The 17,776-nt window shown below is 41.1% G+C and overlaps 1 protein-coding gene and 1 pseudogene across 3 annotated transcripts in view; both read left to right on the top strand.

Moving 5' to 3' along the window:
- The window catches only part of ABHD6 (abhydrolase domain containing 6, acylglycerol lipase), a 52,585-nt gene that overhangs the window by 20,465 nt on the left and 14,344 nt on the right, over positions 1 to 17,776 (top strand). For all 3 annotated transcript variants that reach the window (XM_053599973.1, XM_053599972.1, XM_053599974.1), the window contains 4 exons: positions 1,787 to 1,929; positions 12,707 to 12,863; positions 14,452 to 14,565; positions 15,798 to 15,930. In XM_053599973.1, coding sequence (XP_053455948.1) covers positions 1,811 to 1,929; positions 12,707 to 12,863; positions 14,452 to 14,565; positions 15,798 to 15,930 — 523 coding nt within the window. In that variant the 5' untranslated portion in view covers positions 1,787 to 1,810. The remainder of the gene's footprint in view (positions 1 to 1,786; positions 1,930 to 12,706; positions 12,864 to 14,451; positions 14,566 to 15,797; positions 15,931 to 17,776) is intronic.
- LOC128593102 (uncharacterized) lies at positions 6,630 to 6,738 on the top strand (annotated as a pseudogene).

Genomic DNA, 17,776 nt, shown 5'->3' with positions numbered 1-17,776 from the left:
TGGAGATTGCTGTGAGCTGTGATGCCACAGCACTCTACCAAGGGTGATAAAGTGAGAATGTCTCTTAAAAAAAAAAAAAAAAAAAAAAAAGAATTTTATCACTGATATACAGTAGAACCTCCATAGTTGACTACCCCACTACATTGACCACCTCTTTAAATTGACCTAATTTTCAGGCCGGTGGTATGGCTCATGCCTGTAATCTCAGCACTTTGGGAAGCTGAGGCAGGTGGATCTTCTGAGCTTAGGAGTTTGAGACCAGCCTGAGCAAAAGTGAGACCCGGCTCTACCAAAAAATAGAAAAAAAAAAAACCAAGGCTCAGCACCCGTAGCACAGTGGTTATGGTGTCAGCCACATACACCGAGGCTGGTGGATTCGAACCTGGCCTGGGACAGCTAAACAATGACAACTGCAACAAAAAATAGCTGGGCATTAGGCGCCTGTAGTCCCAGCTACTTGGGAGGTTGAGTCAAGAGAATCACTTAAGCCCAAGAGTCGGAGGTTGCTGTGAGCTGTGATGCCATGGCACTGTATCGAGGATGACATAGTGAGACTCTGTCTCAAAAAAATTAAAAAATAAAAAAAAAAAACCAAAAAACTAGCTGGGCATTGTGGTGGGTTCCTATAGTCTCAGCTACTCTTGAGGCTGAGGCAAGAGGATCATTCAAGAAGCTGGATATGGTGGCTCGAGCCTGTAATCTTAGCACTGTGGGAGGCTGAGATAGGTGGATTGCCTGAGCTCAGGAGTTTGAGACCAGCCTGAGCAAGAGCGAGACTCTGTCTCTAAAAACAGCAGGCGCCTGTAGACTCTGTCTCTAAAAACAGCAGGCGCCTCAGGAGGCTGAGGCAAGAGGATCACTTGAGCTCAAGAGTTTGAGATTGCTGTGAGCGATGATGCCACTGCATTCTACCCTAGGGTCACAGAATAACTCTGTCTCAAGAAAAAAAACTCTTGGGATTACTCAAACCCAAGAGTTTGAGGTTGCTGGGGGCTATGATGACGCCACAGCAGTCACCTAGGGCAACAGAGTGAGACTGTCTCAAGAAAAAAAGTTGACCTAATTTTCATAGAGCATGTACCACATGTACTCAGTGGACGTTCTTTATGTTGGCCATCTGCATATGTTGACTCGTTTGTTACAGTCTCTTGGGTGGTCAACTTACAGATGTTCTACCGTAGTAAGATTATCAAGTACTAATACCTAGTCCTTACTCATATTTTTCCATTGGTGCAAACAATGTTCTTTATAGCTTTGTTTTCTTCTTCTTCCTCTTTTTTTTTTGAGACAGATTCTCACTCAGTTGCCCTAGGTAGAGTGCTGTGGCATCGTAGTTCACAGCAACCTTCAACTCTTGGGCTCAAGCAATCCTCTTCCCTCCACTTCCTGAGTAGCTGGGACTACAGGTGCCTGCCACTATGCCTAACTAGTTTTGTTTGGTTTGGTTTGGTTTGGTCGGTTTATTGGTAGAGACAGGGTCTTGCTCTTGCTCAAGTTGGTCTCAAACTCCTGAGCTTAAGCAATCCACCTGCCTTGGTTTCCCAGAGTGCTGGGATTACAGGTGTGAGCTACTGGCTCTGAAGGATTAATCCCGGGTCCCCTGAGGGATTCCTCATTACATTTAGTTGTCATGTCTATGTATTTAGTTTTTTTAAGCACTTACCTTCTTTCCTTTCTTCCTGATCTTTACCTTCATCCTTGGGCCTTCCCTTCACTTGTCTCCTTTGCTCCTTTAGTTTTTCTCTTAAGATAGAGTTTTAATACCATTTCACTCTGGTCCCTGCAGGTGTCAGCCAACTTCAAAAGCAGGATGGATCTTGACGTGGTTAACATGTTTGTGATTGCGGGAGGGACACTGGCCATCCCAATCCTGGCATTTGTAGCCTCATTTCTCCTGTGGCCTTCTGCACTGATAAGAATCTATTATTGGTAAGCTAATTTTGTAATTGACATTTTCACAAGTATCCTATTATTGTCATCTGTTCTGCTTGTCTCTTTTGTTGTTATCGTTCAACATTGTATCATAAAGTATTTCAAACATACAGACAAATTAAAAGGCACGGTGGCACCTGTAGCTTAGTGGCTAGTGCACGGGCCATGTACACCGAGGCTGGTGGGTTCAAACCTGGCCTGGGCCAGCTAAAATAACAATGATAGCTACAACAACAACAAAAAAAACAGCTAGGTGTTATGGTGGGTGTCTGTAGTCCTAGCTACTTGGGAGGCTGAGGCAAGAGAATTGCTTAAGCTCAAAAGTTTGAGGTTGCTGTGAGCTGTGATGCCATGGCACTCTACCCAGGGCAACAGCCTGAGGCTCTGTCTCAAAAAAATAAATAAATGAATAAAAATTTAAAAAGTTAAAAGGCACTCATCCTCTTTTGAATTTGGGGAGTATTCTTGACGAATTGGTGGCAGCTTATACCAGATAAGTTCTTTCAGGTTTCTGATAGCCTCTTTATCCACCCACACTCCCAAAGTCACTGATTCTGTCTTCAAGCAGGTATTATGCATGTTTATGGAAACTCCTTTGGCATTTTCTTGCTCGTTGGATTCTGACCCTGCCATGTACTGACAGGTGCAGTGATGTCATTAAAGAGTGAATTAGAAAAATGAGGACCATTGAGCTGGTATTGGTAGGACAGAATGTTTTTAGAGTTGTTCTAGAAATGTTCATCAGTAGAGTAACAGAAAGAAAAAAAATTTTCAAAAATATGTCATTCTTGTATCACCTTTATGATGTGTGCCCTCTCTGCACCACCTGTCCTTTTCTTTGGTATTTCCTTTAGAGTGAGTCACTTTTTTTTAAACCTTAAATCAGTTTATTTAAAAAGTGGTATAAATAGCACGACCTTAAGTGGGAAGCTTACCATATTTTCCATAAATAGTTAATTGATTTTTAAAAGTAAAAATAAACACAATGACATTAAACAATGTCACAAAATTCAAGCCCAGATACTTCTGCCTATAAAGGCTCTAAGTCTCCTCTTTGTTCCAAAGCATAAGAAAGGCTTGAAAGATTTAGCAACCCTGAGCAGAGCCTTTCTCCTTAATGGAATCAGAAAGTTAACAGTTGGAAACAAAGTGACTTTCTCGTGGTGTTGTCATGAGACTTCATTGATTTTTTTCATGCCACTGTCCATTTATCAAATAAAATCACCCCTTCTACCCCAGCATCCCTTGGTGAAGGGGATACTGAAATTGGTCTGGCTTCTCTCTGTGCTATAGGTAACCCTACTATGATTTAACCAGGACTTAGAGTTAGAATTTCTATACACAGAGAAAAGAATGCAGGGAGTTTGTTGCGACCTTTATTTGCCCTCCTTTCTGGCTCCCTTTTGTTTCACTACAGGGTGGAATTTTCTGCCTGCCAGGCAGACTCTGATCCTTGAGAATAAGCTAATTGAATGGAAGAGAACTATTCATCTTTCACTCTTGCTCTTTGGTTGTGGAGTGTGTATGACCCTTTTAGAGAGTCACCCAGGACCCACCTTCTGCATTGACAAAACTGAGACTCCAGCTGCTTAAATGCAGTACTAGTAGCAGGAGTTCTGTGATTTGGGGGCCAAGCCTCCTGGGTGGCTCCTGACATGGAAAGGCCAGAGTTGTCTGCTCCTTCTCATGGCCCTGCTGAGGCATCGTGGACCTCCACACACAAATGCCACTTGTATTAAGTCAAATTGAAGCCAAGAATGCAATTCACAGATGTGGCCTATAACCATGGATATGGCTTTGTACAGAGATGTGATTATATGAAGGCTAATTCCACCCACCTCGTAGAGAAACCAGCCTCAATCCTGCATGGTCTTCCAACCCCCACGTTCCTTGGGTTGTCAAGGAGAACGCTTTCAGAGTCAGTGTGTTACAGTAATTTTGATACTTGATTTTTAAAGAAAAAAATAAGTTCATAGCAAGTAATTTACTTTTCTATTAAGATTCACATAACATAAAATTCACCATTTTAAAGTATACTGTTCGGTGGCTTTAATATATTCATAGTGTATTACAGCCACTGTCTAGTTTCTAAACATCTCTCTCTCTCTCTCCAAAGGAACCCCCATGTGGTAGCAGTCGCTCCCAGCTTCTCTCTCCCTTCATCCCCTTGGCAACCACAGATGAATCTACTTTCTCTCTTTGGATTTGTCTATTATGGGCATTTCATATAAATGGGATCAGAACATGTGTGTCTGGTTTCTTTCACTTAGCATGTTTTCAGGGTTTATCCAGGTTGTAGCAGGTGCCAATACTTCATTTGTTGTTAATAGTTGAATAATTCTATTGTATGGGTTATTCCATACTTTGTTTATCTACTTACCTGTTGATGGACATTGGGTTGCTTCTTTAGTTTGGGGCTATTATGAATAATTCTGCATAGCAAATAATTCACTTTTATTAATGAACAGATACCACAGAAAACCCAGAGACTTGCACAGATCAGAGCATTCAGTCCCTCATTAATGAAGTGGCAGCACAGATGCATGTGATCTTAAAACCTGCCCATGCTGTCCCAAGCTCTGAGCTGTGGCTGAAAGACAAAGACGCTGCTCTTTATTTTGTGAACTCAGGCATGCAGGCCAAGAAGAAAACCCAGTTGGCTGGAGAGGATGAAAATCCTGGAAAACCTTTCAGCTTATGCCAGGCGGCATTGTGACATGGGGGATTATGAGTATAGTAATAGAACCCATGATGCCATTGCAAAAAACTGTCAGAAAGCCTATGAGTGGCTTCTCCCGCCCCACTTAAATGCAGTCTGTTTCCTCCACATTGCCTCACTGCAAGAGACATTTACACTGTGGTTGCCGTAGGATGAGCAACTGTACCATGAGTCATTTGTATCCCTTTCCACATCTGTTCCTCCAGAAACCTTCGTGTGCTCAGTTGCCAATAATGACACCAGAGGGGTCACCTTGCAGACCTGCGTGGGGACCTGGGTGGGTCAGGTTAATTTTCAGGATTGCTACATAAACAGGAACAGCAGGCAGCCAACCCTCCTTCCCCTGTTCCCTGCCATATGGTGAAATTATCACATGGTACAAGCTCTCGGAGTTCCCTCCGTGAGATCTTAGGTCCTCAGGGAACAGGAACAGATGTCCCAGTAGGCCACAGTCAGTCTTCTGAGCAGCTCTCTGGTCTGAGTGTCTCTGGAGCATGGCCAGCTCGTTTCCACTGCAGTGTGGACTAGCATTGCTCCTGCAGGAGGAACCACATGCTTTTGCCACAAGTCTACAGAGCACCACAACTGAGGACACTGCAGCCACTGTGGAGGACGTCAGGGCCAGCTTAGGTTTTTATTGTGTAATGAAAATACCAAGACTACTCACAGGATGAAAAAGACTGAAATTTTCTGAGTTTTGTTTTCCCAAAGAAACTCAATTATTAAATCAAGATAAGAAATTATAGCAGGCAAGTCACTTATATAAATATGAGAGAAAAAAGGAGTAAGAATTGGAAAAGAAGTAATGGAACTGACATTGTTTGCAGATGACATGATTATGTAAATAGAAAGTCCAAAAGAATCTGTAGTTTGTTAAAATTAGTAAGTAAATTCAGTAAGATTGCTGAATACAAGATTAGAAAACAAAAACCAGTTGTATTCCAATATACCAGCAACAAATAAGTAGAAAATGAAAAAATAAGTTGGGCATAATGGTGCATGCCTATAGTTCCAGCTACTTGGGAGGCTGAGGCAGGAAGATTACCTAAACCTAGAAGTTCACGTTCAGCCTGGCCAACATAGCAATACTCTATCTTAAAAACAGAAAAATGTATATTAATGATACCATTTACCATAATATCAACAAACATGAAATATCTAAGATTAAATCAGAAAAGCAATGTGGAAGACATCTATACAGAAAATAAGAGTATTCATGAGAGAAATTTAAAAAGGCTCATGAATACTTTCTCATTTTCTAAGTAGATGAAGGGACATGAAGTGGGCATCTGCGGTGCTGGTCCTGGATCCTGATCTGGGTGCAGATATGTGGGTTCGTTCACTTTGGGCAGATTCTTCAGGCTATACACTTGTAGTTTATACACTTTTCTATGTGGTTTACATTTCAATTAAAAATTTCTTTGAAAAACAATAACTAATAATGTAGAGAAATTGGATTCTCATATACTACTGGTAGCAAAGTGAAATAAATGGTACATCTGCTTTGGAAAACAGTTCGGCAGTTCTTCATCAGATTAAAAATGGAGTTACTACTTTCACTCTAGATATTTAACCTAGAGAATTGAAAGCATATCCAGGCTTGGCGCCCGTAGCACAGTGGTTACAGCGCCGGCCACAAACACCGAGGGTGGTGAGTTCAAACCCAGCCCTGGCCAGCTAAACAATGACAACTGCAACAAAAAATAGCTGGGCGTTGATGCCAGGTGCCTGTAGTCCCAGCTACTTGGGAGGCTGAGGCAAGAGAATTGCTTAAGCCCAAGGCTTTAAGGTTGCTGTGAGCTGTGACGCCACGGCATTCTACTGAGGGAGACATAGTGAGACTCTGTCTCAAAAAAAAAAAAAAGAAAGAAAGAAAGACAAGAAAACATATATCCACATTAAAAACTTGTATATGATTGTCCATGGTGGCATTATTCATAATAGCCAAAAAGTAGTGACAACCCAACGTATCAACGTGACCTCTCAGCATTTTGGCTAAGATCAATTGTAGTATCTGTTTTTATCAGTTTAATGTGTGCTATGTCTTCTATCCAAATGCACATCAACAGATGGCTGGGTTAACAAAATGTGGCACATCCATGCAATGGGATATTGTTTAGCCTTTAAAAGGAATGAAGTACCGCTGGCATTCCTCCTTTCTTTGGGATGCCACGTCAGCGCCCTGCTCTGCTCTCTTCTCTCCCCTCACCCTGACATCTTCTCTCTTTCCCTGCTGTCTACGCCCTTCTCTCTTCTTTCTCTTTCATCTATTTCCCCTATTCTCTTCTTTCTTTCTAATATAAAACAAGTTTATACATTTATATTTAAAAAAAAGAATGAAGTATAAAGTAAATTTATATTTTTATATCCTAAAAATAAAGAATGAAGTACCAATACATGCTATAACGTGAATGAACCTTGAAAACATTATGCTAAGCAAAAGCAGCAGATAAAAGGCCACCATATCTTGTGATCCCATTTGTAGGAAATGTCCTTAGAAACAGAAAGTAAACTCGTGGTTGCCAGGAGCTGCGGGAAGGGGAGTATGGAGAGTGAGTGCTAATGGGTATGGGTTTCTTTCTTTCTTTTTATTGTGGTAAAATATCTACAACATAGAGAAATGGAAAATAAGTATTGGTAAAGATGTGGAGAAATTAGAATCCCAGTGCATTGCTGGTGGAAATGTAAAGTAGTACCACTGTTGTGGGCTAATCTGTTGGTGCCTCAAAAAATTCAAATAGAAGCCAGGCATGGTGGCTCACACCTGTAATCCTAGCACTCCGGGAGGCCAAGGCGAGTGGATTACTTGCGCTCAGAAGTTTGAGACCAGCCTGAGCAAGAGTAGGACTCCATCTCTACTGAAAATAGAAGAACTGAGGCTAGAGGATCTCTTGAGCCCAAGAGTTTGAGGTTGCTGTGAACTATGATGACACCAAAGCACTCTACTCTGGGGGACAGCGAGAATCTGTCTCAAAAAGAAAAAAAAGTTCAACATAGAATTACTACATGATCCAGCAATTCCACTTCAGGGTACATGTTCTGAAGAAAAAGTTTCAAACAATACTTGTACACCAATGTTCATAGCAGCCTTATTCACAAGCTAAAAAAGAAACAACTCAAAAGTTTATCAATAGATGAATGGATAAACAAAATATAATGTATACTGTAAACTCCCTGTTACCCACAATTCAGGCAACCAGAATGCTCAACCACCCACCATGTGACCCAGCAAAAAAAAAAAAAAAATCAGAGTTTAAACTTGCTATGCTGTGCTGTCAGTAAGCTGAGGCTCCCTGCATCACTCCTGCGGCTCCCATGTGTTCTCTGCGACAGTTTTAAGTGTTAATATGTATTACTTGATGTTAAAAAAATATAGTAGTGAAGTAGAATATTGGCTGTCATTTAACTAAAATTGTACCCTGCATTTACAAAGTTGTTGTATAATACAGTAAAACTATGTTACAGTGAGTGAATTTTGTCTTTGTCTTACTTTGCTTTTAATTAGTGTATTTCAATATTAATAAAAAGTCAATACAGAGTTTATGGTATGGGATAGTATAGAGTACAGAATTAGTTAGGTTTGTTTTTAATGGTAACTCTCAAGCAACCAGAAACTACCAATCGCCATGGGTGCTGGATAACAGGGAGATTATGGCACACACAATAGAATATTATTTAGCCTTGAAAAGGAATGACATTCTGATGTGTATTATAACATTGATGAACCTTGAAAACATTATGCTAATTGAAAGAAGCCAACATAAAAAGATAAGTGTCTTATGTTTCCACTTACACAAGGTATCTAGAATAAGGACAAGCACAGTGGGTCACTCCTATAAGCCTAGCACTCTGGGAGGCCAAGGCAGGTGGATTGGTTGAGTTCAGGAGTTCAAGACCACCCTGAACAAAAGCAAGATCCATTCTCTAAAAATAGTGAGGCCTTGTGGGCGCCTATAAGTCCTAGCTACTCAGGAGGCTGAGGCAAGAGAATCGCTTGAACCTAAGAGTTTGAGGTTGCTGTGAGCTGTGACACCACAGCACTCTAGCAAGGAGGGCAAAGTGAGACTGTCTCAAATAAATAAATAAAAGGTATTTAGAATAGACACACTCATAGAGGCAGAAAGCTAATTGCTAGAGGCTGGGGATGGAGAGAATGAAGAATTATTACTAAGGCCAACAAAGTAAGACTCTCTCAGAAAAAAAAAAAAAAGAAAAGTTCTGGAAATGGATGGTGGTGATAGTTGCGTAGCATTGTGAATACATCAATGCCATGGAATTGTACACTTAAAATGAGGCTGGGTTCGGTGGCTCATGCCTGTAATCCTAGCACTCTGGGAGGCTAAGGCCAGTGGATTACCTGAGTTCAGGAATTTCAGACCAGCCTGAGCAGAAGCAAGACCCCGTCTCTACTAAAAATTGAAAGAAACTAGCCAGGCATTGTGGTGGCTACCTATAGTCCTAGCTATTAAGGAGCAAGAGGATTGATTGAACCCAAGAATTCAAAGCTGCTGTGAGGCACTCTACCCGGGACCACAGAAACTCTGTCTCAAAAAAAAGAAAAAAGAAAAAATTTTGTTAAAATGATAAATTTTATTTTCTATTTTACCACAGTAAAAAGTGAGTGCTCTATAAGTATTTTTCTTTAGAGGTTTCTGTTAACTAGAGGAGAGACTTCTAGGGTGAGGAATCTGGGCTCCAGGAGGCTTGATCAAAGAGGGACCCTGGGGAAGTTCCTTTTTAGGGCTTTTCTATTTAGGTCAGTAGAGGGAAACTTGACTGACTTCTATCTCTCAAACAGGAGCAATTTGGCTCCTGTACTGAGATTGTTTGTAAACGATCTGGCTCCTGAGACATTTATTTTCTCTAATTCTTTATTTCTTTCCTGTAAGGTTACAGCTACTGCTAATCTCTACCTTTGTGGAAAGGTAGTTTACTTTTTATTATCATTTAACCAAGGAAGTTGTCTTTTTTGCCCCTCTGGTCTTTCATAACTTTTTAGCTTCCCTATAAGGTTAGAGTTTTCTTCCTACTCTCTCATTGAGGGGATCATTTGAAAATGTTGAAAATATTAATTCTCAGGCCAGGCGCAGTGGCTCACGCCTGTAATCTTAGCACTCTGGGAAGCCGAGGCGGGTGGATTTCTTGAGCTCAGAAGTTTACTAAACAAGAGCGAGACACCATCTCTAAAAATAGCAGAGTGCTGTGGCAGGCATCACCTTGGGAGGCTGAGTCAAGAGAATCGCTTTGAGCCCAGGAGTTTGAGGTTGCTGTGAGCTATGATGCCATAGCACTGAGGGTAACAAAGTGAGACTCTGTCTCAAAAAAAAAAAAAAAGTTCGTTCCGCAGCTTCTTATTTCTGGATCTTAGGTTAAAGTTTTCCAGTGGATGTACCAATTAAATGAAAAATATTGAGTATTACCAAGGAGTTCTTCCTGGTAATGAAGAAGCCCTCATTCCTAAACCTGGCACTCTGGCTACTTTCTAGGGCTGTCTCCCTTCCCTCTGGGTTAAGCTGTATGGGGCTCTCTCCAGCAGGCTTGCTTCTGCTGTTTCTAACCCTTGGTGCACTTTTTCCATTGTTTCCAGCTAATATACGTTGAGCATTCAGTAGCCTGCTCAAGTCTCACCTTGTCCACAGGATCCTTCCCCTTCTCCCTTGAGCTCTCCCTGGACTTTGTGTGAGAGTTGCAGAGAATTTGATGATTATAAAAAGGTAACAGAAAGAAATAATAAATTACTCATATCCCCTTGAATCATATTCTTCAATGCCTCTTTTGTTCTTGCTGCCTCTTTTTCCCCACCTTATGAGTGTTTACTTAATGTTTTCTTTTGTTTTTTGAGTTAGAGTCTAATTATGTTGCCCTCTGTAGAGTGCTGTTCTGTCACAGCTCATAGCAACCTCCACTCTTGGGCTTAAGCAATCCTCTTGCCTCAGCCTACCAAGTAGCTGGGACTATAGGTGCCCAGCATCAACACCCAGCTATTTTTTGTTGCAGTTGTCATTGTTTAGCTGTCCGGGGCTGGATTTGAATCTGCCAACTTGGGTATATGTGCCCTACCCACTTGAACATGTTATGTAAGTTTATAAGCAATTAATATCTCTTCTATTCTGAATTACCTTTTCATTTATATTGCCCAGTGTCAAATTGGGGGTTGGTAAGCTCTTTATAATTAAAGATATTAATCTGAGGCTGTCATATTTGTTGTAAATATTTCCCCTAAATTATCCATCAAAGGTTGGCAAGTAATATATTTGAAAGAACAGAAAATTTTTATATAATAATGACCATTTATTGAATACTTAACCATGTGCTGGGTGGTGAGCAAAACTTTATGCATGGATTATTTTTTTGTTTGTTTGAGACACAATTTTGCTCTATCATCCTGGATAGAATACAGTGGCATCTACTGCTGAATGAGTTTGCAACCTCAAACTTCTGTCCTTAAGCAATCCTCCTGTGTCACCCTCCCACATAGCTGGTACTACAAGTACATACTACCACTCCCAGCTAAGAGTGGAGTCTTACTCTTGGTTAGGCTGGTCTTGAACTCCTTCAAGTGATTCTCCTGCCTCAGCCTCCCAGAGTGCTAAGATTAAATGTGTAAGTCACCACACCCAGCAGATTATCTCATTTAATCTTTGCCACATCTTCAGTGGAATGGAGCATTTTCCCATATTATATGTATATGAGGACATTGAGGTTCAAGATCAAATAGCATCTTAGTCTGTTTTGTGTCATTGTAACATAATACCATAGACTGGGCAATTTATAAAGAAAAGAAATTTATTTGGCTTGCAGTTATGGAGGCTACAAAGTCCAAGAGCCTGGAACTGATGTCTGGCAAGGGCCTTCATTGCTGCATTATCTCATGGAAGGTGGAAAGGTCAAGAGAGTCTAACAGCCACTTTTGTCAGGAACTCTCTCCTGCAGTAACAGCATTAATCCATTCATCAGAGAGGCCTGGTCACCTCTTAACTGTCTTACCTCTTAATACAATTCTTATTGTATTAAAAGGTGGGACCTCACAATGGGAATGAAATTTCAACATGAGTTTTGAAGAGGACATTCAAACCAGAGCAGGTGGTAAACAGACAAGCTGGGACATGAATGGATGCACAAACTCATGCTCCACAGTGCCATGACTTAGAACTTTGAAATACGCTTTCTCTGTCATGAGAAGACCTTTTAAGTAGCCATTTTTATTGTGTTTTTAATGTTTTGAATGGGCAGTGCTATCACTGAAAAAGCATTAAAAGAAATGCAGTAAAATCTCCCTCCTTGTCAGTTCCCTGTTCACCTTCTCACTTCATCCCTACCCCCTCACTAGATACTCAATCTTTATAATATCTTGTGTATGCCCCCCCCTTCTTTTGCAGATGCAAGTATGAGTATATATCTTTCCCCCCCTCCCCTTATTGTGTACAAAGAGTTAAGTTCAAGTAATCAGGTTAGATTATTTGCTTTTGCAAGACTTGGCTATGTCTTTAGTGTGAAGCATATTACAAAAATGAATCTCTGATTGAATTAATTATCTTTCATCTTGAAGAGATCTTCATGCCAAGATTTCAGTTTGTTTAGATGGTAATTTCATATTGAAATTGATTTGGGGCCAAACTCCAGCACTGCCAAGTTTTATGTAACCAACAGAAGCTGAGCTTTCAGCCAGCTGCCGTATGTTGTGAGGAATTAAGCCAGAGGACCAGTGCAGACGGTTCTCAAGAAATAAGTTATCACTTGCAAAGTCTCAGAAATACATATTAACAAAAGGTTATTATGTGTGACATGCTCTTAATAAAACACTCCTTTTCTCTTCCAAGAGCGGGTAATAAAATGCATTCCAAAATGGTTCATTTAAGAAGCTTTCTAGAATGGTTTGGCTTTAGTGGTCCTTGAAGGTGAAGCTCTGGTGGACTCCAGAGACTCATGGAGGACAGGGGCTGGGGAAAGTTTTTATCTTACCCCTAAGTAAGACTTACAGAGAGGATATGTGCCTTTTTCCAAGCCGCTTATCCCCAGCTTTCTGCTTTTGTTTTGCCTTTGTTTCTTCCCCAGGTACTGGCGGAGGACATTGGGCATGCAGGTCCGCTATGTTCACCATGAAGACTATCAGTTCTGTTATTCCTTCCGGGGCAGGCCTGGGCCCAAGCCCTCCATCCTCATGCTCCACGGATTCTCTGCACACAAGGACATGTGGCTCAGTGTGGTCAAGGTGCTGTCCTAGATTCGGTTCTCAACCTGTGGGCCCCGACCCACAGGAACTGTATTAAAGGGCTGCAGCATTAGGAAGGTTTAGAAGAAAATGGTTTCCACTTGGATGTGATGTCACCAGCAGTGGTGTAAAGCAAAGGGAACCCTGAGCTGTAGTTCAAGTCATCGTAAAACTTATGCAGTATATTGTCCAAATTCTTTGGTCAGACAAAATTTATTTGAATTGAATATTATTTATGAAATATGTGCCTTAGAAATCTTTTCATGTGGGTGGCACCTGTGGTTCAGTGAGTAGGGCACTGGCCCTGTATACTGAGGGTGGCAAGTTAGGGTTCAAACCTGGCCCCGGCCAAACTGCAACAAAAAAATAGCTGGGCGTTGTGGCAGGCGCCTGTCATCCCAGTTACTCGGGAGGCTGAGGCAAGAGAATTGCCTAAGCCCAAGAACTGGAGGTTGCTTTGAACTGTGACGCCATGAGACTCTACCAAGAATGACAAAGTGAGACTCTGTCTCTAAAAAAAAAAAAAAAAAAACAAAAAAATCTTTTCACATTAGGAATATTTCTTAGGGGAGGTTTCTGACATATCATCATCTCAGAACTGCCATGATGATCAAGATGAGGCTTCTAAAATGTCATTTGTTCTTTTATCATCACAGTCTCTTCTCTTTCGGCCCCTCCTTCTCCTCCCTTTACTCCTATTCCTTTTCCCTTTCCCCCTCCTTCTACTTTCCCTTAACCACTTAGAGAAGCTGACTTGATCTGGCAGCTTTCTGCAAGAGCTTTCCCAATCACCTCGGTCTTGGTTTATTTGGCATGGCCACCTGCTGTGAAGGCTGGGGTGGCAGAAGTCTCGGGTGGGAAGCACCCCTGGCTCTTACCTCAGGCAAGACCGTATTTGAGGCATCCAAGTATTATCTACACCAGGAGGCAAAGGCTCACATGACCTTTGTGTTCTCATTTCTAAATGCCACTATGAGGACAGTCATCTTCATGCCTTAGTGAACCCTTCACTTGCTGTCCCCACCTCAGATAAACACCTTTCTTCTAACTAGGTATCTTTTTGTGGATCACGGATGTTTCTCAGTTTCTTGGTTAAAAGTGGCAAATATCTAAATGGAAGAAGGTGTGTTAGAATTGGTATTTATCCCAGGGATTATACCTTAACGTAAAAAAAAAAAAAGTTAAAACCAGAATCAGGGTGATTAGACACAGTTCTTGGGGAAGACATCACTCCTATTGGCTCTGGAGCTGGCCAGGGTTCTGAGATAACAGAACCATCTCTTCTAGTTGCCCATCAGTAGCTGTATGGAGAAGGCAGTAGCACCTGTCAACTGGTGTCAAGAAATGACAAGAGACTAAACCTGCCACCCTGACTTTTGTCCTTTCCAGTCATCTTCTGAGCCCTCTTTTATCTGTGCATTAGTCTTCATGGGCCTCTGCTCCTGAAGGGCTGCAGGCATTGCTTGTTCACATTAGTAGGGTAAAGCATTGAGTGGTCAAGACCTATACATCCCCAGGCATGTCTAGAAAAGTGGGCAGACATGTTTTATGCACCACATACTGACTCTCTGGGTCTATGTGTCCTCAGTTCCTTCCAAAGAACCTACACTTGGTCTGCGTGGACATGCCAGGACATGAGGGCACCACTCGCTCCTCCCTGGATGACTTGTCCATAGATGGGCAAGTCAAGAGGATACGCCAGGTAAGCAAGGGGCTCCACCAAAGATTGTGCAGACAGATTGTCTCGACCATCTACCATTGCGTGCTCAATTCAAGAGGAGGCAAGAGAATTCCATGCTGACTCAGGAACAGTCTCCAATGCATTCTGTCTACAAGTAATTGTGAACAAAATGGCAACACAGTGATATCCTTGGTCAGCCATGGAGAGCCAGGGCTTATTACAGACTATTTGCCTATAAGTCTGTTACATTTAGTTTGTGAAGAAATACAATTGAAGAATTTTCTCAACTCTTTGAAAAGGAGTTTAATATTCCTTAAAACCAATTCCCTCTCAGGGGATCTATTTTTCCACCTTCCAGCTGATGATAAGAGTAGTAGCCCCCTTTGCCTGTTTGGAGAAGGTGCTTTTTGCATTTATCCTATTTTAGCATCTACTTCTTGCCTCCTCTAGCTGGATTTCAAAGGCCTAGTAGTGCAGAAGCCATTTCAGAATTTAGTAAGTAGCCCATAAATTTCAGGTTGACATTATTTGCCCCAGATGAGGATATTTATTTAGTATCTGCTTCTCTTCATGAAATTATGTATTTTAATAGGGTCAGAAACCTTGCCTCTTTAGCTCTTTGCTGTATCTTTAGCAGCTAACCCTAGTTCCATGTACATAATTGATAGCCAATAAATATCTTTTAGGTGGATGGATAGATGGGGTAGATGATTGGTTGGAAACCTTATTGTATGATTGGATGGATAGATGCATGGACAGTTGAACAGACAGATGGTTGAATAAACAGGTGGATGAGAAGAGCTTTAAATTAGGACAGGAGTCATAAACCTACCACACATGGGCTATATTTGGCCCACCACCTATTCTTATAAACTAAATTTTATTGGAACATAGCCACACTCATTCATTTACATATTGTCTTTGCTTTTGTGCTACAATGGCACAGTTTAATCGGTGCAGCAGAGATCAGATAGTTCTTGAAGCAAAAAATATTTATTCTTTGAACCTCTGTAGAAAAGTTTGGTGACTCATAAATATAAATGACTCCTCCCTCAATCACTTATGCCAGGTAAAGAGAAGTACATGCAAGATGCCACAGGGTTCATCTTGATAGTGGATCTAGTAGAGTTTCAGACCCTCTTTATCAATAGCCATTTTCAGTTGTCTAAAGGAAGTATAGGGGTGTTCTACTCTGTTATCATCCTTGTCATTGTAGCTTTCTAACAAAGCCTCCTTCTCATTTCCTTTTCTAGTTTGTAGAATGCCTTAAGCTGAACAAAAAACCCTTCCACCTGGTAGGCACCTCCATGGGTGGCAATGTTGCTGGGGTGTACGCTGCTTACTACCCATCAGATGTCTCCAGCCTATGCCTCGTATGCCCCGCTGGTGAGTTATGAGGTTAAAACGTCACTCGGTGGAGATGAGTCACTGACGAAACAAGTGGCGAGTCTCTGCAATGCATGTTTCTTAGAATCATCTTTTTGATATGTACTTTAGAGATAGGCAGCATTGACTGATAACACTAACCCAGTGTTTTTCAGCCTTTCTTATCTCATGGCACACTTGAACCTATAGTTTAACTTCCGTGGCACACTTAAATTATGTTGATCAAAAAAAAAAAAAAAAGAGTGAAAAAAAGAATCTACTTCCTGTGCTTTGAACTTCTTTCTTTTTTTTTTTATTGTTGGGGATTCATTGAGGGTACAATAAGCTGAACTTCTTTCAAAAATAATTTAATTAATCTTTAAAAATTTTCTCAGCACACCTAAGATTGTCTCACCATACACCAGTGTGCTGCAGTACAATGGTTGCAAATCACTGCTCTAACCAAACAGTAGTAGTATAATCATAATCATAACCAGATAGAGTTGGAAATACAGAGCCAGGGCCAGGTGTGATGATGGACACATGTCTGTAGTCCTCGGGTAGAGTGCCGTGGTGTCACACAGCTCACAGCAACCTCTAACTCTTGGGCTTACGCAATTCTCTTGCCTCAGCCTCCCGAGCAGCTGAATCCTGCATACTTGTAATTTTGCCAATAATGAAGTGACGGTTTGAGTTTAAGTCCAGCCTGAGCAACATAGCAAGACTCTGTCTCTATAGAAAAAAAGAAAGATACAGCCAGGTGCGGTGGCTCACGCCTGTAATCCTAGCACTCTTGGATACTGAGGCAAGTGGATTGCCTAAGCTCAGGAGTTTGAGACCAGCCTGAGCAAGAATGAGACCCCCGTCTCTGCTAAAAATAGAAAAAATTAGCTTGGCATTGTGACAGGTGCCTGTAGTCCCAGCTACTCCATAAGTTGAGGCATGAGGATCACTTCAGCCCAAAGAGTTTGAGGTTGCTCTGAGCTATGATGATGCCACGGCACTCTACCCAGAGTGAGACTCTGTCTCAAAAAAATAAATAAATAAAATAAAGAAATAAATAAAAATAAAAGATATTTTAAAATTTAAAACATTTTATTTATTTTATGTTTATTTTTGGGGAATCCTTGAGGATACACAGTAAAAATTTAAAACATTTTAAAAAGAAAATATAGGCTCGATGCCTGTAGCTCAGCAGCTGGGGCACTGGCCACATGCGCCGAGGCTGGAGAGATCGAACCCAGCCCCAGCCTGCCAAACAATAATAACAGCCACAACCACCACCACCACCACAACAAAATAGCTGGGCATTGTGGCGGGCGCCTGTAGTCCCAGCTACTTGGGAGGCTGAGGCAAGAGAATCTCTTGAACCTAAGAGTTTGAGGTTGGTGTGAGCTGTGATACTACAGCACTCTACTGAGGGCGACATAGTGAAACTCTGTCTCAAAGAAAATACAAAGTTATCCTTGTGAGGTAGTTAATTAAAATGTGTATAGTGCTTTGCAGTACATGAATACTTTGAAATACAATGTTTATAACATTAACCTCCAACATTTTTTGAGTTCTTCCTAGCTAAGTTCCTTATATGGATTTTAATTTTGCCAGTAATGAAGTGAAGGTACTATTTTAATTTTTCTCTATGAAGTGAAGGTACTATTATTATGCCTCTCCTCTTTTTTGCTGAAAACTCAGATCTTTATTCATTACAAAAATATTTTTAAAAAATCAACATACTTTAGTTTCTCTGTTCTTAGGTATATATGTGTCAACATGAGCTTTAACATGTCTCTGGAGATTATCATCTGCAGTTGGATTTTTAAAATTCATTTTTCTTTCATAGGTCTTCAAACTTCGATTTATAATTTAT

The sequence above is a fragment of the Nycticebus coucang genome, chromosome 8, assembly GCF_027406575.1.
Source record: "Nycticebus coucang isolate mNycCou1 chromosome 8, mNycCou1.pri, whole genome shotgun sequence".
Classification (NCBI taxonomy): Eukaryota; Metazoa; Chordata; class Mammalia; order Primates; family Lorisidae; genus Nycticebus; species Nycticebus coucang.
The sequence above is the reverse complement of the archived record's forward strand: the minus strand, read 5'-3'. Positions and strand labels throughout refer to the sequence as shown.